Here is a 20,814-nt window from a genome sequence, read left to right as displayed (position 1 = left end):
CGGGCTGCAGCTCTGCTGGGGCGCAGCGGCACCACCCCAACCCCGTCCGCGACCGCAGGCAGGGCAGCTCAAGGGCTCTGCGCACGCTGGAGATGCATCTGCCCTGCCGCAGGACACAGCCTTAGGGAGGGTTAAGCGGGACCCAGAGGGAGCAACAGTATCTCCATGTGTTTCAGGGTATCAGTCTAATCCGAGAGAGAAATCTCGGCTTTCAAAAGCAAATCACGGCATCTTCAGGATGCACGATACTATCGCCTACTGCTGACAACCTCCTGTGCATCCGACGCAGGGCACGTGCCACTGTCAGGGGAGCACAACACACAGGACACCAGAAAGATCAGGCATCAGCTCAGGGAGACAGAAAATATGCTTCTGGCTACGTATCAACAGCTGACCTCGAAATGAAATGTAAGCAAGCACCTCTTTCCAAAACTGTCAATCATCCTATGCTGTGATACAGCTCTAGCAGTAGCAAACAAGCCAAGTGCAGAGCCTCGATCTTGCTCTCCTACCTGGCATGCCCATTTGGGCGTTTGTCCTCTTCCACGTTTCTCTGGGCTAAAGCCCTGGAGATGGCCATAAGAGGTGCAGCCAGCGCAGTGGAGCCCTGCAGTTCTCGAAAGTACTTGAAACCGAGTGAATTTTTTTTAAGGAGTTCGGCAGTGAGCTGTCAAATGCTCTGAGGCCATAACGCAGAAGTGGAAGTCCCTGCCATGGGGCTGCAACGAGGCCCTACCACGTTGGGCATCCTTACGCCAAGAACATGCTCCACCAAAAGGTGACACGGCTGATCAGCGTGACTCGGTGGCAAGAGGTCCAGTGAAAGCCAGCGGGTGTCAGGCAGCCTCGCAGCCGCAGAAGCAGCAGTGGTCAGACGTTTCCAGCTAAGGCTACGTGGTTAGCTGTATGAGCCACAGGCACAAAGATTGTGGGAAAACAGACCTGAGCACTTCCACGGAGGAAAACTGCCTGCTGCCTGTTCCTACTGCGTTCAGGGAATCAGGACGTTATGTACGGCTTTTGATAAATAAACGAGATTGCACTCAAAATCTGCTGGCTCATATAACCAGAAACAGCCCTGAAAAGCCCTGAACACAGCCGAGCTACCGGGGCGAAAAGGGCCAACAGTCCCCTGCACCATCCCCAAGCGCTCCCTGGAGAAGGACAGAGAGACAGAGAACCTCGTGTCCATGCAGCTGAGAATTTGCAGAGGTCTTCGACCCACTCTACCATATTGATGCTGCTGTCTTAGACAAATTTCTCCCAACTGCACAAAGCTTTTTTTTAAAAAAAACTGTTCGAGGGTTTTAATTTGTTATGGGTGTGAGTTACGTATTTTACAGTTAACATGATGGAGACATTTGGTGTTGGCTCTCCCAGGCATAGCTACCTTAAGTTTAACCTTCAAATGTGCCAATAGTTTTGCAGTTCTGGAGATTCCACTGTCAGCCCACAGTAGGTAGGTCTAAGATGCTGAGCACCAGTCTTTAATACCTAGCTGAACTGGAAAAGATGGAAATTCCTAGGATAAAAACAATAAGCTATAGGCATTCCTACACATGCTGCTCACAGGAGCATGATATCACAAGATATTTCATCAAGCAATAAACACATTGCTTGTCTTGATCGTCTAGGCAGAAACATTCATTTGGAGGTACGAAGATCAGATATCCAGAATTCACTTACTATCACTAGAAACAAACTTGGCAACTTCATCCCTTCTAAATATCAGATAGGAGCTGCTGGTTTTTAGTATTTCTGCAATGTGGAAAAATCATTTTTTTGGTCTGCCGATGTAAAGAGCAGCTGGCTAAATAGAGAATAATTGTTCCTGTAGCTAGCAATCGCAGCAGAAAGGGAGGAAGGCGGATTAAAATCATAAAAAAAAATGACAATGTGAGGTACAGAGTCTGGCTAATTGCCATCTTCACATGATGGCTGATTAAAAAAAAGAATTGGTTCAGATTTGGCCTGAGATGCATTTTCCTGGCAAAGAAAAAGAGAAACCAGTTGGGATGCCACTGTAGGTATCTTTAATGAACCCATGCCAACCGAAGAGGAGCAGACCTACACGACCCACTGCTGCTGGGTGAGGCGGCCAGCCCAGCTCGGAGCACTCGGCCGGCAGGCTTGGCTCACCAGCGCTTGACGGACCTCGCAGGCACCCATCTCACGCCAGGGTCCTAGGAAGACCCGTACCCATGATACCTACTTCCCACCCTGTTCCCAGGATGCAGCCATGGCGTGCACAGATACAGTATTTAAGCAGTATGGACTTAATTGCGAAGTCTGTATTGGATATACATAATCATACTTCTCCTCTGTGACAGAGAAGAGCAGGCCCTTCTGGGACACCCCATGCCCCCAGGTCTGAGACGCTGAGAGCAGGTGGGAAATGTGTGTCAGACGCTTTGGGCAGAGGAAGGGAATGGAGCAGGAATGCGCGGAGTGAACACTTCTTCTTCCCTGGCTTTGCAAAGCTGGTTCTGAAATTTCATTTAGCCAAAACCCCATGCACCTGACCACAGTCAGAATCAGAAATCATTTTGAGAGTACGAAAACTGCAGATTTTGACAAACGAACTCTTCTCTCCTTTTTGCTCTGGTTTATTCATGACTGCTACATAGAGGAAGTTTCACTTCCAGGCCCAGTGGGCAGGAACTGAAACCACTTGCCATTTGGTTTGAACTCCTAGTTCTCCAACTTGGCAGCTTGTAGCAAATGCCTGTCCCTTCTCCCCAAGCCATTATCACAATCTACTCAGCTTCAGTCAACAATGATGCCACATGCACAGAGCTCTCCTGCTAACGCAGCCAGCACTGAAATATAAAATACCACCGCCTGCGTGGTTGAGTTAAGTTCAGAGCCAGAGGCATCCTAGGGCAAATGGAAGCATCTCATCTCCTCTGAGAGCAAACATTTGAAGCTCCCTGCAGACCTTGCTGGATTCAGCTGCACTGACATTTTTGATGTTTCCTTTGTGACCAAGGAGATCTGAAAAGTCAGGCTCTTCAAAGGCAAGAGCTTAGGCTTCAGCAAATTCTTAGGTTCTGGAGGTTACTGAAAATAAAGGCATGGATGAGAGAATTCATGCTCTTAGAAAGCCAGAAACAGCTCCAGGGAAAGGACACACAGCAGAAGTATTTACTGCTGGAGCTCAGCCAGTCATAGAGGACTCCGTCACAAGGACGCCCCAAACCCACATTAGACAACCCCATCTCTTGCTGGGTGACGGAAGTCAGGATGCAGTAGGGAAGAAATCTCCTAACATCTGACAGAAGGCTTAAGCCTAGAGTCAGTTTGAGTGTACTAGGAATAAAATAAAGAAGTAAGAAGATACAGTCCAACTGGAATACAAGACGCGTTTCTTAGCTTGGCATTTATAGTCTTTTCAAACTTGGACATCTTGGTTAAAAAAATAAAATCGGAATGCATAAGCAAAGACTATCCCTATTTCTAGCTGCAACTCCTCCCCTATGTATTTGGCCTCCCAGATGACTCAGTAATGCAAGGCACTTCTTTTTGAGCTATAAAAAGAGCCCAAGTGGTACTGCAATAACCGGGAACACAAACAAGAGGAGAACACACACTAAGGCTAGGCAATGCGAGCTCCGCTGGGGCTGAAGGGGAGGTGTATCCACAAGTCAAGGCCAAGAATATCTCACCAGAAATCCCAGGGCAAACGAATCCAGGAACAGGTCTTATTTAACCCAAGTCCTCAGCTGACGTCACTTTTTTAAGTGCGCACAAGGAGGGAGAGCTGAGGGGCACATCCCTCGGACTGCTGAGTGCCAAATCGTTTGGGTTTCACCTAGGAGCACCAGCAGCTCTGCTACCTCAACAGTCAACTGCGATGAACTGCGTAACAGCGCTGCTCAGAGCGGTACCCGCTCACTCGGTGCTGAATGACCCCAAAGGGGTCTTGAAGCGCAGCCCTGTGCTGAGTGCAAGTCACAGAAACGCAGATCAGAGCAAGGCAAGGTCAGAGCACCACGTGAAGGGGCTGCAAAGATGGAGAGAAGTTCTAACAAAAAAGCTGCTCTGGTGACTGACGCCAGGACAAAGAGCCCACAGTGCTTCCCACACAATGTGCCTCCTGCAGAAGGATTAGACAAGCTTCCCTAACAACTACAGGCTGAATCCCACCTTCCATCCTCCGCCTCATCCCCAAGCCATTAGCATTACCTTTGTCTTATCCGGATTAAGCTCCCGCCAGCTTGCACTCATTATGCCCCAGCCTTGGCTGGGCACTTGCAAAGCTGAGCACTGTCTGGGCTGAAGCTGATGACGGTGAGAAAGAGCTTGGATCCTCACATCGTCTGTGTGGTCTCCCAGGTTATTCCAGTGCCCCTCACGTCCCTCCTGTACGATGAATGGCAAAAGTCTGGCTTTATGATATACTGCATGTAACACCCTGAGGAGCGACTGAGCTGTTCCCAGAGCAATGACGGTGTGTTCGGGAAGCACACGCAGCCCAGTGCATACTCAACATGCTGCCAGCATCCAGGGTTGACACTGCCACTCACAAACACAGAGTACGAAGCCTCCCTCTGGGACCTCCTGGAAGGAATGAGGCCACACCGAAAGGCAACACTTCACTTCCCAATGTGGGTGAGTCAACATAAAGCTATGGCCGACTATACGAATCAAAAATGGGGCCTCTTTCCATGAAGAGAGGCCTTACTGACCTAGCCTGTGTCAGCCCTTTGCCATCTGCATGCTGGGGACAACCCAAGGGGAGCTGCGGAGTTGTCACTGCTCCACAACTGAGTCATATCCTTGCCAGCCTTACTCAGGTAAGGACAGGCAGACATCGAGCAGTAACTGAAGAAGCTGTGAACATCCAGAGGCTGATTCCTGAGGGGTTAAAAACCTCATCTGGCACCAGATCCCCTGCTTTCCAGCTGGATATTACTAGCCATGCAAGTTACAGATAACAGAATTACACTGGAAATGTCAGAAAACTCAGAAATATGTACCTTTGTCCTTTCCAGACAAGTATTTACCTCCACAAAAGCAGTCAAATCTTGCTGACTCTGTAGGAACATTTCATTCCCACTTGTGAAGTAAACAGAAAATTTCTTGCTGGGAAAACATGGGATCTCTACCAGGTAAATGAACTAGGAATGACCCTACCAGAAGAGATTTTCCCAGGCAACAGAAAAGAAGCTAAAGACTTCCTTTGCCTCTACTTCAGCATTATCTTGAAACCTCAGAAAATCTTTACGTCACTAGGAGCTGGAGTATGGATTTTGTTGTGGTCAATTTTGAAGACTCCACTGGTTGATTGAACAGCTACAAGAAAGAAATGGCTAATGACAGTATGCATACATATAAATTATGGCCCAGGATGAAAAGGGTAACCATGACGTCCATGGACCAGCAAAGGTATGGGCCAGCACCAGCAAGGCCTACTGACAAGATCACTGGGATTTAGAAGTACTTATCAGTGTTTCAGCATGCCATTATTTGTTTTTTAACTTCCTGGATTGCAGGGATTGCATTTAGTCCAAACTTGGACCAATGACGAACCTCACTAGTGACACAGCAGGAACCCTGGGGACATTACTCACTTTTTGAAGAATGCCCAAATTGTTCTTCAACTATTTTCTACAGTGGTTTACCCGCAGACGTGCTAGCTATCAACCAACAAACCTCCTTCCCGGATTCTGTAGCTGATATCAGATCAAGGTGGAGCTTTGCTTAGTGGGACCTCTAATCTCAGGACACATACCACTAGGAAAGAGCAGTGGATATTGGGCTGGTGAGGAAGACAATATGGTAAGCAAAAGCTCTTTTACACCACACTATTCAATTTCAATGTTCTCATTGCATCACGTTTTTTCTGGACTGTCAGGAGGAAGAATGACAATTCCTGGTGTCAAGTAGCGGCTTGTCCCCAATGTCCTGGTCTAAGCACCTTGCAGCATTATTCAGGCTTATGAAACCCCATATTCTTGTTCACTTTCATGAGAACACAATGACTGGAAAACACTATTTTCCAGCCAGCATCTGCTAATTAAAATAAAAAGCAACGCCATACACTCTCCAGAGAGCTCTAAGCTGCTTGCATAGAATAAAAGAAACAAATGTTAACAATAAATAGAAAGTCTCTAGCCTGGCCCTGATGAGAGAATCCTGTTTTCCCAATGGGTCCCTTTGTTTGCTGCAACTTGCCTCTTTTCTGTATGGTAAATATTTAATGTGCCGTCTTCCGCTGCAGAGGACTCGATGGCTGCCAATACCAGGTGCTGGAAAAAGAGAGCTATTTGCCGCGGAGAGAGCCGCTGTCCCGCGGTCCCGGCTCCGAGGGGCTGCTGCACCCATAGCACAGAGCAACCAGTCTGCAGAGCAGGAGCCTGCGAGTGAAAGCTGTACTGTGAGAGAGACCCCGAAGAAGAGAAAACTAGAAACCAATAGCCTTTTATGAGGCGTTTGCTACAGACGGACGGATAACCACACACAGACTGGCCAGTCTGTTAAGAGCACAGACTAATGCAGTTAAATTTGGTTTTATTGTAATTACATAAAGCTGGCTACCAATCAGATGATGTAAAAGTAGAACATAAAATTAGGAAACTCCTAGAATAAAGTAACCACAACTTCTGTAATCAGATCTTCAAGCAGCAACCATGCTTAATAGATTTTTTGTCAGTTTGCTCAAAAACAAAGAAACACAGAGTCTTCTCCACTTCGAGACTCAAAGAAGGCCTCACCTGGCAATTTGAGTCAAATTGTCAATCTGAATTTCATGACCAGGTCATGAAAAACGGCTGGTAATCTCACTAATAGAGCTAAACAACTTCTCAGTAATTGCTGAGAAAACAGCATTGCTTCTCTAGCCACAATGCCGATGACTTTTGCTTTGAGCGGGACCAGAGAACGCAGTGATGTGCCTTAGTCCAAATGCCGAGCCAAGATGTCTGGCCAAAGGCAAGGCATGAAAGGGTTCAGCAAAAGTGTGCCACGTGCCATGGGAAGGCACAGGCTCTGAGAGGCAGCTAGAGGAAATGCCCATCTCCAAACTGTGGCGGGGACTGAGACTATCTAGATTCAAATCTTTGCTGGCCCTGAAGATGTTTCTGGAACCTGGGACCTGGGATGTGGTCATCTCCACCAGGTATGCCATGAAAGGTCAGCTGGGAGCGCACACTGTGCCTGCACCCCAAGCAAACCCTGAGGCTGAGCCCATCCTCGTGGTACTACATCTACTATGACCACAGACAATTTACACAAAGCCTCTCCATGGGTGTGAGACTTGTAAAGCTGCAGAAATGTGTAAGACAAGCCATCAAAGAAAGGAATGAAATCCTGTGGTTACAAACAGAAGCTGCAAACATTAAGACGTATCAAATGTCTATGTATGACTTTCAGCCAGTCACATCACTTTTTGCATTTAGACTGGGGATATACACCTTCCACCGTGAAGATTTTACAGACGTGGTAAACAGCAGACAATGTACAATCGATCCAGCAGTAGTCTGGGACTCACTGGCTGTGCCACCAATTTCTTCTATCACCTTTGGAACAATTTGTCCCAGGAAATTGTTTTATTTGGTGACTGAGCAAAATAAAACATATGAGCTAGTCACAGAGATTAAGGCCAGTAACCAGCTTTTCTTCCACCCCTTGAGGTGACTGCTGAGCTCCTGGCTCTGCAGCGGGAGCAAAGGAGGTTTCTGGACCACCTCAGCACTTGAGTCACCTCTGAGGAAACCAGAGAGAGGGATCTGAATCCCCGTAGGACAGAGGGGGTTTAAGTCCATTCTCTACAGCTTGGGTGAGCACTCAGGCTGCTGGACCACGGGGTGGTGGTCTTGCAACCTGCGAGCCTGTCTGATGGAGCGGCTCTGCCAGAGACACGGCAGCCTGTGTGCCGAGCCACGGGGCACCTGGAGACTGCTGCTGTTCAGAGCATTAATGGTAAGAGCTTTTAGGCATTGAGGATTAGATAGTGCCAAAAAGAAGATGCTGTGAGTTGCTCTTTGATATGATAGCACACATCTCTGACCGAGGGAGCAGCAGTAGCTGGTCTGTATCCTGCCCTACGGCTCTTTGGACTCGCCTGCACCGGCAGTGCCTGAGGCTGCCCTCAAAGCCAGTTTTCTTGCCTACACTGAGAAAAGCACCTGCAGGCACAGGCCTAGGCGGCCTTGAAGGGCATTGCTTGACCCACAGGTCTCAGCACATCCAGCAGGCCATCTGCAAGGTCCCACAATGCAGATGGAGTCAGGGATGCGACCGGCTTACTCCCACAGCGGCCCAACAGCTGCCGCGCATCTGCCGGGCAATGGCTTTGCCTGTCAGCCCCCTCCCAGCACAGGGACAACCCGCACACCCATCTCAGACGTCTGGAAGGAGCCTAAAGGGGCACTAAAAACTGTGAGACGCACCAAAACTGTTCAAGGGGCACAAGGATACACAGTAGGACTCAAGTCTTCACCAGCCCTCCCAGTGGTACTAGCTGTGCACAGGTGGTTTTTCTTTTCTTTTTTTTTGGAGCAAAGTTATCAACATTCTTTATTTTAAAAATGAAACCTTCAAGAAAAAATTTTTTTTGAAGCCAAACTGTTAGATTTGCATAAGATAAGGTTGTGTGGCTGCACCGGTTCTGATCATTGCTCCCTTGTTCTTGCCTTATTCAAGTCACAAATACATTCCGTTTTCCTGCTAAGAAACAAACACGTTCAAGAAACTACGTTTGTTGAGCTCGGTATCTGGCTAAAGGATGCAACAGCAGTGTATCACAGGGCTGGCTTCCTCTTTGAAGTATTTAAAGCCAGATGCTTACAAAGGTTACAGAGAACCCAAACCCAACATTTTTTCTCTCGTTTACTTCTAAACACATTACTTCCTGAGCCAATTAACAGCTCTCAGCCAGATATAACAGCTAAAGAACTACAAAAACAGAGGCGAATGATGGAATGAACAGAGGCATGATACAAACTACAGTCCATCTGCCAGGGCTCGAGGGTCTTTTAGGTCCCACCACTTGGTTGTCTGCCTGCCAGACGGCCACGGAGGGGGTGATGTGAGGCCCTCGCTTCAGCTTAAACCTGCATGCCTGCACGTGATGACATGCTGGAAACTGCAAATAAACCCTTCTGGCTCCTGAACTGCTAAGGGTTAAAGATTTTCTCAATGTTCAGCCCAAGTGTGCCCTCCTGCAGCTTAAGCCCGTTACTGTTGGTCTGTCCAGGCAACTAATGAGAATAATTAATCCCCGTCGCCTTTCCGCTCATCAGAGACCTCTGCCATCTCTTCCACCCCCCAGCACCAGTTCTCCCTCCCCTCAGGTCTCTCTTTCCCTCCTCTGAACTTTCTTCTTCTCAAAGGGAGCATGAGGCCCGTGGCTGCGTGTGCGGCTCGCCCCAGCTGAGCGGCCCCGCGCCGCCGCCTCCCTCGCGCTGCAGCATCCCGAGTATTCGCTCGTGCTGTGCCTGCGGGTTGGCAACATCCTCCCCAGCCCTCCCGCTGCCGAGCGTGCTGATATTTTTCTCAAAGCCCCTGTGAACCCAACCAGCGTGTTTTCCAGCCCACGCATCCCCGTAGCGTTGCATGCGAAACGGAGCCTCCCGGGGATGCCGCCCCTTCCAAACCTTGGAGAGCTCGTGCTGGCTCCCTCCGCTGATTGCCTGCTCTGTTAGAGCAGTTTCATCCAAATGTCTTTTTGTGCCCCAGCAATGTAACCCTGGTTTTTTTCAGCCTGTAAGAATTAAATCCTCCAACTGTGTTCAGCTGGCTGCCTGCTGCCTTCTCGTTTGCTTTCAAAGCATCCCGCAGCCCCCCACGAGGTCTGTTCAACAGTGTGCGCTGAACATAACGGGAGGAGACATAGATCCCCAGCTCCAGGCTCTGAAGCATCACATGCAGCTAACCTGAATCCGAGCAGACTTTCCCTCAGCGGGCGGCTGCTTCTGCCCGATGTTGCCCGGCTTCAACGAGAGGCTAAAACCCTTGGCTCGACGGGCAGCCGAGCGAGGGGCTCGGTGGTGTTCAGGCACCAGCATCATGGGGGAGGTGACAGGTGATGCTGGGGACAACCGAGAGCAAATGTGGCACAAGTAACCTCTTTGTTACAGGCAGACGGGGAAGTCGCTTCCTTCCCTTTTCAAAGTGTACCTGTCCTTTCCCCTCCGCAGCCTGGGCTCTCTCTGAGCTGGGCTTTGGCGGCTCCCTGCTCCTCCACGCCTGCGCCTGCTTCCGCCTCTCGGAGACAGCGGTTCCCTCTTCCACCGCCGGCAGCAATGCCCTGCGGCCTGGGGACCGCGTTGACAGGGTGAGCTGTTGCTTCAGATGGGGCATTTGGGGAAAACAACCCATGTGGGTGGCAAAGCGGAATCTCCATTAAAACAAGAGGGTAAGCAAGGTGAGAGAACCCAAAAGAACCTCCAAAATAATTCCTATTTTCATTAAAGTAGTGAAATTCTCACTGGAAAATCTCTTCCTAACCTCAGAACCCACTTGAATTCAGACAGCTGTCGTTCATACCTTTCACACTGCTCTGCGTTTTAGAGAAATCTGAGACCTCCCGAGACCATCAAAGCGCTGCACGCTGAACTGCAGGCCAAAGGCTTTTAATGGCAGCAGCCTCCCTCAGCTGCATCCTCCCCACGTTTCTGCAGAGCCCTCGGTGTTATCTGGGCCAAGACCCCCTCTTGTTGCTAGATGACTTGAAATGCCCTTGGCTCAGAAAGGGGATGTCGCCATGCAGAGCAACACTAACCCAGCAAGAGGCTGGACACACCGGGACCTTCGGCTCCTGCCGGACCGACTTGTTCTCCTGAGACAGGGGCCACTTTCAGAGCCCACGATCGCAAAAAGAGCTCACCGCAATTTCTGCATATATTGAAACGAGATCCCACCACCTGAGATTACATTAAAGAGAGAAGCGGACCACATACCGCTAATCTGGTAAGAGATAAACTATTTTCAGCCACCTAAATGAAGCCATGGGGATGGAAATAAATTTCTAACAGGCACTCACTGAAAAGAGATGAGATGACTCATTTATTCGTTCCTGAAGCCATATTCAATCTCAAGCACCTCTAATTCCTATTAAAATAAAGGACATTGAAAGCATTCAGGATCACTCAGGACAAAGCACAAGAGTTCATTTCACTGCAGATGAAAGACTAGTGAATTAATCCACTGTATCACCTACTCCCCTAGGATGGGCTCAGCTGGCTTAATCTGTCACTTTCCACAGACAGGAGCTATTTTTTCCTGTTCTTGCTAGTGTCAATATGTTTCTTTAAATATCTTTTCAGAGAGGGTGTATACATATATATAGTAACACTCTGGTACTTTTAAAAGGAGCCTCATTTCCTGTGTAAGAGCTGAAGCTCTTGGCAAAACTGCCGGGTGGCTGCAGCATCTGAACCACAAAAATTGTTTTTTTAAAAATGAAGATGTTAGTAGCAAAACAGTTTTTTTCCTCTTTTGTGAGTCGCACAGAACTGGGTCCAATATAAAACTGAACTGAATTAATTAAATACCATTGTTTAGGCTGCAAAGGCAGCACCAACAGCCCTGGCTGCTCCACGCTGGGGGTCAGGATGTGCAATGATCTGCTTTCAAGCCACATTGCACTGTAGTGCAATATACTGGAAACAGTATACTGCACTGGAAAAACACTGGGCACGGGGGAGCCTAATCCATTTGACATCATTTTGTGTCTAACTGGCTTTCCTTTTCTTCTGCACAGTCTCTCCAGGGCTGCTGTTTGGGAGTGCTCCTCCAACGGCTGAATAGGAAAGAAAATAGTTTTCCCAACTCTGGAAAATGAGCCTTTATATTGTGAGATGGTGGCACAACGGTCAAGGACGCAGGGCACCTGAAGCGACTTTCAAGTGAGGCTTGGAACTGGCTCCTTTTCAAGGTGAAGCACCTCAAGTGGAAAGTCCCAAGTGAACTTCTCCTGAATGCAGCCCAGCCCTTGCACAGTGCAAAAGCTAGACCCCGAGAGCACACAGGAGATCCCAGCAAAGCCGATTTGTCACCGTGACCAGTGTTTGCTCACTCCTCCTCACACCCGGTGCTTGTGACACATGCAGAAATAATCTGAGTAGGTAAAGAAAGAGAAAATAGCCCTTAGGAACGAAAGCTGCTGTACTGCCACCTCACCCAGCTCTTCCTCCTTCCACCTTCGCCCAGCCGCCGAACGCTGCGGGCTGCGCACGCCCTAGGAAGAGGCAAAACGCAGGAGTGGGTGTACCTGCTAGGGAAACAGAAGCCGTCACAGTCCCACGCTCTTCAAGGCTGACAGCGCTGCTGGGGAGGCAGAGAACCTAAAACTAAACGGGCCCTTTCGTACCGAGCGCCCTTCGGCAGGGATCGGGGACCTTTCTGCTCTTGTGAGCTATCACGGCGGTTGGTTAACACTCAATTTACTTTCTGCACCAGAAAGCTGAAAGCTGACATGGGGCAATGATCTGTTTTTAGCACACCGAGGTCACGTAGAAGGAGGAACAGATTTGGGAGCAGTTTAAGAGGCCAAGGAGCTGCAGGAAGGCAGCAGAGGCCGGCCAAAGGGGATGTGTGGGAGGGCAGCAAAGGGCGGCAGGAAGCAACAACTTATCTGCAAGAGGAGCAAAAGTCAGCACAGAGATTTCAGGAATGGAGGACTGGGAGCCTCTTGGGTCACACGCAGGAAGAAAAAAGAGGATTCACATACAACGTGTGTGCACAGGGCCGTTCCTCAATGCACAGCCAACGTCCTGTGCTCACCTGCCTTCTCTCTCCTACATGTCCAACCACGCTGACGGCAGATGAAGGTTTCACTGGTCACCCAGCGCTGTTGGCGTGCGTGGCACTGCTCTCCGAGAGAGCTGGCCCAGTCCCTCTGAACTGGCAGCACCATGTTCGCAGTGGTAGATACTTTACAACCCAGATAAATACTTGCTATGGAGCACAGCCTTCACACTGCAGGTTCAAGTCATCATTGTCTCGCAACTTGTTCAGTGATTCACATGAATATCTAAGGAATGCGACAAGTGTAAGCTGCAGGGTTTTACACCCCCTCTGGACCACGTAAATGACCTCTAATATTATGAGCAACGATGAAGACAGCTCAGTGATCATCCTCAGCTGCATAAATGTCTTCGCAGACTAATTTCTTAGTCATAAATTGTTATGATGTTATAAATTGTCCTAAGGGCCCACTGTGCTGCACGTTGCACAGCTGTGTAAGAGAAAGTGGTTGAAGTGAACGATTCAAGTAATCCATCTTCCTGTTTGGCATTCAGTGCCTTTCTCGGAAGAAAAAAATTGCAAAGAACACCATTTCCATAGGGGTCCTGGAGGGGAGCAGGGCTGCCCCAGCATGCTACTGCACATAACCTGCGGGGAGGCAGGCCCTGCAAGGGCAAATTCTGCATGTTGTACGTGACCCTGGCCAGCTCAATACTACCTGTTTCTGCTACCTGCTCAAGCCTTGAAGCAGCAATGGGAATCATGACTGTGACTCTAGCCCTGTCCTGGACATGGCTGCAACTCAGAGGGAAAGCTCTAAAGAACGAGAGGAGCATTACTGAAACACAGCAAACCACTTCTCACTGCTGGACTTGCCTCCGTTAGACAGTTCTACTATTGCACTTGACCCCAAAATACCTGAAACAAGTCTTTACCTCTATTCTGCTTTGGGAAGGGACAGAACACCCATTCCCATGCAGCAGTCCCTGCACATTTTCTGGAAATTGTGGATATGGGGCACTGCATGACACCTTGCAGGAGGTGCAGCATGGCTGTGACACACGAGCACTTCCAGCAGTCTCCATTTTATCTCAGTCCACTCTCCGCCCAGCTCAGAGCAGTTGTGCTCTGCAAGACAAACCAGTCCCTTCCACTCTGCCTGTGGCACAGTGCTAACTTTTTACTCCTGGTAGAATTAGGAGTAGTTCTAGAATTACTCCTAGGTAAGGAAGGAGAGTTTCCCACATGTTATTCTAATGTGCAAATTGCAGTCCTCCCCTTTTCAGGGTTTCTAGATGCAAGTGCCTGTGCAGCTCCCAGGTTCAAGCACTGGCGCTTGGGGACGCGCATCATGCACAATGGGTGGCTCAGCACTACTCAACACTGTCTCTCCAAGAGGTCGCAAATCTGGTCAGCACTGATGTCAAACAGCAGCTGGCCTTGCTGGCCACATCCTTGCTGGGAATTAAGGGAAATTTCCCACAGCAGTCTTAAGTAGCAGTGAAGAAGAAACACTAGTATAGTCTGGTGACTGGCATTTTATCACTGCCTTCCAATTGTCTTCCTGTAGGTCGATACTACAGCGTGTTCATGCTTGGTTTTCTTAGTATTTCTGCCAGCATGACAGCAGTGCTGGGAGATGCTCCTTGAATTCTCAACACAGTCAGGATGGTGCTGCTCAAGGGCGCCTGTGATGGCAGCAAGCAGAGCTGCACATTTCCAAAAGACCTTGCAGGCAAGATGTGAAGCCACTGGAGACAACAGCAAAATGCCATCCACCATACGGTGTTCTCCAGGGAACACAGAGGATTGCGTCGGTGCTGGGTGACAGCAGCATGCTGGCATTTCAACACCCTGGGCAGAGTCATCCTTCAGAAAGGATCATTCGCAATGCTGGCTCCGTACATCACAGCCAAAGCAAAGTGCACTTGGAAGCTGCCTGGGCAAGTGAGGTGGTGCCTCCCTTGCACTGCTTCTCCCATCCATCTCCTGGAGAGTAATTGATGTCATAACAGCAGAAGTACAGTGAGTTTTCTGTGATCCTTCAGCATGTTGTTGTGTGTCTTGGTATTTAGCACCATCTGTGTGCATCCTCCATACCCCACAAAAATCCTTCTTCCATTCTGACTCCATTTTTACCCTTAAGTTCTTGGCTCATTCACCTGCTAAACATCTTGCCTTTGCCAAACTAGCAAATGGAGTCACTGCTGAATGAAATTCATTTCTCTGCCCTGTCACATCACCACATCCACTGAGGACAACTGCAGTGAGAAGGTGGTGAGGGAAATCCAAGCAGGCAAGACTCTATTGCAATAGCTAACCTAAATACGGAGGTCTAGGCCTTCAGCTTCAAACCTTCCATGCAGACCTCTAACATACAGCCTTTCATTCAGAACAGTTTGTTACTGTAGCACGTTCCTCAAGAGATAAAGTAGAATTTGCAGATGATACAAACGTCAGACTCAGAAGCTACATGAAATACGAACATTTCTCTCAACAGACAGCAAAATTTTGACTTTTTGTTAAAGCTTTTATTTCCTCCTCATACATCTTTGCTCTGTGCACAGCCTTATTCCACTGAAGTTGCTGCAACAAGCAGTGGTGGATCACAAAAAGTGAAAGGCCTGCAAAAGCATGGTAGATATTGCAACACCGCTCACCTCCATCTGAACTCTCTACAGACAAGTCAGGGCCCTCGGCAGCACAACATAAAAGATTAAACCATTTCAGCACGTTCATCACATTTGCATCAAGAAACCCAAGACACTTTTCTAATCAAGGGGGAAGAAAGGAAGCCAGAGAAATGTATTCCCATTTGTCCCCAAACCAACTGACGGACTTTGCCAGGGGCTGACTCCTTTACAGCCAGAACGCCTGTGCACGTGACAACAATCACCAAAGCTTCCTAGGGTATTCTCATTTTCCAAGATAAAGCTCAAACTGTATAAAATGGGTTGTGCCAAAACCAAGCAGGTGTTATCCAGGCTGATACAAGGCCCATTTTGACATGTCTTCTGCACGTGGAGGCTCCTTTAGCCAAAATACTCTTCCTCACTAGTGCTCACTGTCATGCGACAGGCAGGTTTGGAGGTGAGGAGGGAATGAGCCTGCGCATCAGGAAACACAGGGAAAATCCTCATTTTAGAAACTCTTTAACAGATGAAACTTTTGTTAAAAAAATCACTTTCAAATAAAGAAACATTAGGGGTTATTAAAAAGAGGGCTAAAGAAGAAGTTAAAAACTGTGAATGTCTGATATGTGAAAGATCAGAGGGGGGCCTGGCAAGTTCCCTAAACTAGAGGGAATTAGGCAAAAAATGAAGGAGTAAAAGACAGGAAATTGCACAGAGCTGAATACACTGAAGCTGAAGAAATAAAAGACCTGAAGAGACTGAGGTAGCATTTCAGGAGAGACAGGCAGTGCTGGCATAGCACCTCCTAGAAATACATGCTGTGTCACTTGTCTGCAAATTATACAAGGAAAATTAAATTTAGACAGTATGGATGTTCCAAGCTTTGCAAAGACTGCGGTGCTGCTGGCACTCAGTCGGGTCCTCGGGTGCTGTGCTGTGTACGCTGCTCCATGCAGCCAGACTGTTAGCCCTCTCCTAATTATCACCTTCTGGGTGGGAAGCAGAGGCTCTCGAGGGAATACACAGTGTCTTTGAAGTAGAGATCCCATTAGCCCATGCAGCATGGGGTCATTTACTGACAAATGGGACTTGCTGTTCCTTGTTAGCTGCAGGAAGATTGTTCAAATCTAAAATAAAGAGGCTTTTGCCATTTCCTTATCCTGTCGAAGAGCTGTCAGCGCTTAACAAGGCAGACAATTGCATGCACTCCCTTTAGAGTTCAAAGCTAGTCCTAGTTCCACCTTTACTGCTATAAATAATTAATTTTCTGGGTAATTTAAGCAAGGAACATGAGAAGACTCCCTATGCATAGTCTCACGTTCAACCTTAAATCCTTATGTTTCTCCTTCTGTAAAAAAGGCAGAGCCGGTCCTTGCTCTTTACCGCCTAGCCATGGAGCCACACGCCATCCCCACTCAGCATTGCTGCGGCCGTGTGGGATGCCAGCTTTATCCGCCTCTCTTCCAGGTCACACAGCCTCCCTTCCTCCACTCTCAGAGAGGTGTAATCCCCTTCCTGAACCATCTCTACTCCTTTCCTGCCTTAATTTTACTTCCTTTTCCCCTTGAGGGGCCGAATTCTTTGCTTCCTCACACCTCCCACAGCCACTGACAGCAGTGACTGTAGAGTGGGAGTAAAATGTTAGTAGATCAAAATGGCACCACTTTGCATTTACTTCCCAAGGCTTCACAAAGTGCAGAGCGGAGGCAAGCTGTCCCCAGCCCCACTTCCCATTTTTGTTACGTTTGTGTATACGCTTCCTTCAAGCATCTCCCCCGACTGCTTCCAAGCACGCCCCTTCCCCGAAACTACCCGCTTTTCCCCCAAAAGCGCCCACGTGCCTCTCCCCACCTCCTGCCCGCAGCTCCCGTGTCCCACGGGCATTCCCGGGGAAAGGAGCGCGTCGTCTCGCTCCCGACCCCAGAGCCACAAGCTCCGCAGGGCAGAGGCTTCGTTATTTATGTAACTCCGTAATTGCATATGGTAAAATACAAAAGGCTCCAAAGGAAATAACAACGCGCCGGGGCGCTGGCACGGCCCGTACGCGGGTGACCGGCCCGGCCGGCCAACACGAGCCCTTCTGTGCGAGAAAAAGTGCACATTCTGCACGCGCACGCCCCCGGGAAGAGGCAGGGAAAAGGGGGTTCGCGTTAGCGTACTGCACAAATCTCAACGTACAAATAACGTCATGGAAGCAACAGGCGCACGGATCCTTCAGCTTTGGGTCTCCTAAGGAGTTTGGGAAACTCCAAGCTACTGAACCGAATACTCCCAGCAAACGGGCAGAGAGGATCCGAGCCACCCTACGATAGGAAACGTAGGTGAAATACAGAAAGGCTCTGGAAGCCGATGGTGAGAAAACTATGTCTTCTTTTAAACACACGACCTCCTCTCCCTGAGAGCCACTCGAAGGCCCGGTTCGGGGCTGTCCCCGCAGCCTGCACCCTTTCTGCACCAGCGCGATGCCCTGGGCAGGTGCCCGCGAGCGCCACGGGAAGTCTCTCCAGGCTGACACCCCGCGCGGCCACTAAGCCAGCTCGCCGGGGAGCCACGCCGCGTCACCTCCAGCCTAAACAGCGCGGAGGCTCTCGCGGGGCGGCGGGCGCTTGTGCAGAACACGACCCAAGCCAGGGGGCACGCGCGGCCGAGGCAGCACCGGCACGGCCACGACTCCCGGCCCCGCGGGCCAAGCCTGCGCCCTGCCCGGGCTCGGAGGCTGAACTCGCGGGCGCACCGCTGGAGCTCTCGGGAGGCCGCCATCGCCCTCGAGCACTGCGGCCCCGCCACCTGCCCCCACGCAGCCCCCTGGGCCGGGCTGGCCCCGCCCACCCGTCTGGCCCCGCCCACTTCAACTAGCCCCGCCCGATCGCGCCAGCCCCGCCCCTCCAGGCCCCGCCCCGCCCACCTGCGCAAGCGCCGCCCACCCAGGGGGCCGCACCCACCTGGGTCAGCATCGCCCCGCCGCGGGAGCCCCGCCCGCCGCCGCGCCGCGCGGTACCTGGGCGCGCTCGAAGCTCTCGCGCTCCGCCTCCAGGCCGCCGCCGCCCGCCCGCCGGCTCAGCACCTTGGGCAGCGGGTTGGACACCTGCTTCATGGAGCTGCTCACGCGGTCCATGGCCTCGCCGCGCCCGCCGCCCGCTCCGGCCCCGCCGCGCCGCGCCCTCGCGACCGCTCCGCTCGGCGCCGCCGCTGGCCGGACCCCGCGCCATTGGCCCGCCCCCCTGCCACTCACGCGCGGGGCCCGCCCCGCCCGCCCCGCCTCCTCCCTGCGGTTCCGCCCCCCGCCCCGCCCCTCGCCGCCATCGGCCGCTCCCGATGCCACTCGGCCGGAGCTCCCGGGAGGACCGGCCCCAGCTCGTGCAGGCGGCCGGCTCGCGGGATCGCCGGAAAGCTCACTGGTCCGGGCGGATGCCACTCAGCACCAGCTCCCGCCCCTCCGCGCGAGTCACGCCCCCATCCCGCCTCTTGACACCTCCCAGTTCAGCGTGCCCACCTCAGGCCCCGCCCCCCGCCCTCCGCACTCTGATTGGACGTCGCCCCTGCCGCTCACACCCCGCTGCCACTCCCGGGGCTCCGCCCGTGCTCTGGCGCGCGGGGCGCCCTCTGGCGGGCCCGGGCGGCGTCGCCACTGCAGGCCCGGGGGCCGCGAGGGGCGCGGCGGGGCCTGGCCAGGCCTTGGCCAGGCCTTGGCCGGGGGCGGCTCCTCGGGCGCGGAGGGGCCAGGGCCGAAGGGCTCCGAGCTGCGGCGGGAGCTGCCACGCTGCCGGGGGGCCGGGCGGGCCTGGTGGGACCGCCGCGGGCAGGCAGCAGCCGGCGTGCTGCGCTCCAGCCCTGCCCCAGGCGCGGCCCCGACCCCAGGCAGCGCGGTTCCCTCACGCCCCCCGCCAGGCCTGCCCGGGAGGGGACAGTGTGCTCCGTGGGGCTTTGTCAAGCGGAGATAGGTGCTGGTTTGGTCATCCCAGCTGCGGGCAGGGAGCTCTGGAGAGGCGTGCGCTTGGGAAGGAGGCAGCCGCGGGCAGAGGTGACTGAGCAGAACAAGGAGAATAGACAGGGCGTTTCTCTGGTAGCATTGGCAGATGGGCGGAAGATTGTTACTCTTGTCCAAAAAACAAGGAAAGATAAAAACGAGAAGTTTTTTACTTCCCCTGAACAGTCGAGAGATTGATGACTGAAATGCTCTTTGGGATAACATGATCCAGGTTCATCTCTCCGGTCCATTCACTCATCCGAGACTTGTGGCCTGATCTTTGCCCTCTCTCAGCCCAGCAAATTGCTGGATTACCTGGCTGTGGCCAGCTCCCGTGATTTTGACCAGGAATCCCGTTCCACAGCAGAGGAGCCTTTCCCAGTAGGACCTTGCACATATCTGCAAAATCTCTTAATTCTGACAAATCAGCATTTTTGCAAAGACACTGAAAACCCTCTCAGGCTGCTCCCTGGTTAATCCCTGATGATGGCAAAGGGCAGCAAAGGGGGCTGTGCTGGGGTTGTGCCAGCTGGGTTCCTGGATTATTAGAAGCAGGTCATACAAAATCAGCATCTTTGCATAGGGAGTAGCTGTGCAAAACCATCCTGTCCACCACCGCCAAAAGTGACCGGGATACTCTGACAACAACATTTGGAATGTGAAGTGTCATGAGCACTCGTGTAAGCCATTCTTCCCTGCGTGATTCACTTCTGTGCCTTTTTTTCAGCTGAAACATTTGCCAAATAAGCACCCTTCTGTGGGGGACCTGTGAACAGGCTTTTTGTCTGGTATCTCTTACACTAGTTTGTGCTCCTGCCTTGGCTGTCAAATTACCAGCGGATGGGAAATGGCCCATACTGTGCAGCAAGGCCATCTCCTCCCACACCAGCTTGTCTCGACTCCCTGTCTGCCTTCTCTCTAATGTTCTTTCTGGAAACCTGCCTCCTTCCTTGGGGCTGGTCCCAGAGGAGGTTTAATGAGTTTAATTCAGTCACCGTTGCAGCAAGGTGATTAATAATTGAAGAAATGAAGTCATTGCCAAATAGAGATGAAGTAAAGAAAGAACAGAGGAGGGCACTTGACAAAGGATTGCAAAGCCCTTCCAATATGTTTACGTCTCCCACCCCTCAGCATGCCTAAAGGAATCCAACTCTAGCATGACGCCCCCGGCATGCAAGCCTGGATCCTGGAGATCTGGATTCTCATCAACCCTCAGGTGAGAAATCATGAGGCAGTGGCCTGGGTTAGCTGCTCCCTCTTACTGAGGAGCAGAGTCACATCCATCCTTGCCTGAGCCTGCGCAGGGCAGAGGAAGGTGGCTGGATGTGCGCTGCAACATGCTGCTCCTACTGGCTGCTCCTGTCTTCTCCAAGGCAGGGGCTGCGACAGGATGGAGCCGGGATCCAGCCCATGATGGTCGAACCACCCCAGGCTGGCTCAATCCACCCAGTGGCTCTGCTGGATTGTGCTTTTGGGCTCTAGTCCAAGCTCAGCTGCTCTGCAGGGATGTGGGGGGCTCCC

At 51.3% G+C, this 20,814-nt stretch overlaps 1 protein-coding gene across 1 annotated transcript in view; it reads right to left on the bottom strand.

Moving 5' to 3' along the window:
- The window catches only part of HIP1 (huntingtin interacting protein 1), a 76,841-nt gene extending 58,281 nt beyond the window's left edge, over positions 1–18,560 (bottom strand). Inside the window, exon 1 of the mRNA XM_064523494.1 lies at positions 18,325–18,560. Coding sequence (XP_064379564.1) covers positions 18,325–18,441 — 117 coding nt within the window. The 5' untranslated portion in view covers positions 18,442–18,560. The remainder of the gene's footprint in view (positions 1–18,324) is intronic.
- Positions 18,561–20,814: the final 2,254 nt, after the last annotated feature.

This window comes from Dromaius novaehollandiae, chromosome 19, assembly GCF_036370855.1.
Source record: "Dromaius novaehollandiae isolate bDroNov1 chromosome 19, bDroNov1.hap1, whole genome shotgun sequence".
Lineage (NCBI taxonomy): Eukaryota > Metazoa > Chordata > Aves > Casuariiformes > Dromaiidae > Dromaius > Dromaius novaehollandiae.
Note: the sequence above shows the minus strand (reverse complement) of the source record. Positions and strands in the feature narration are given on the sequence as shown.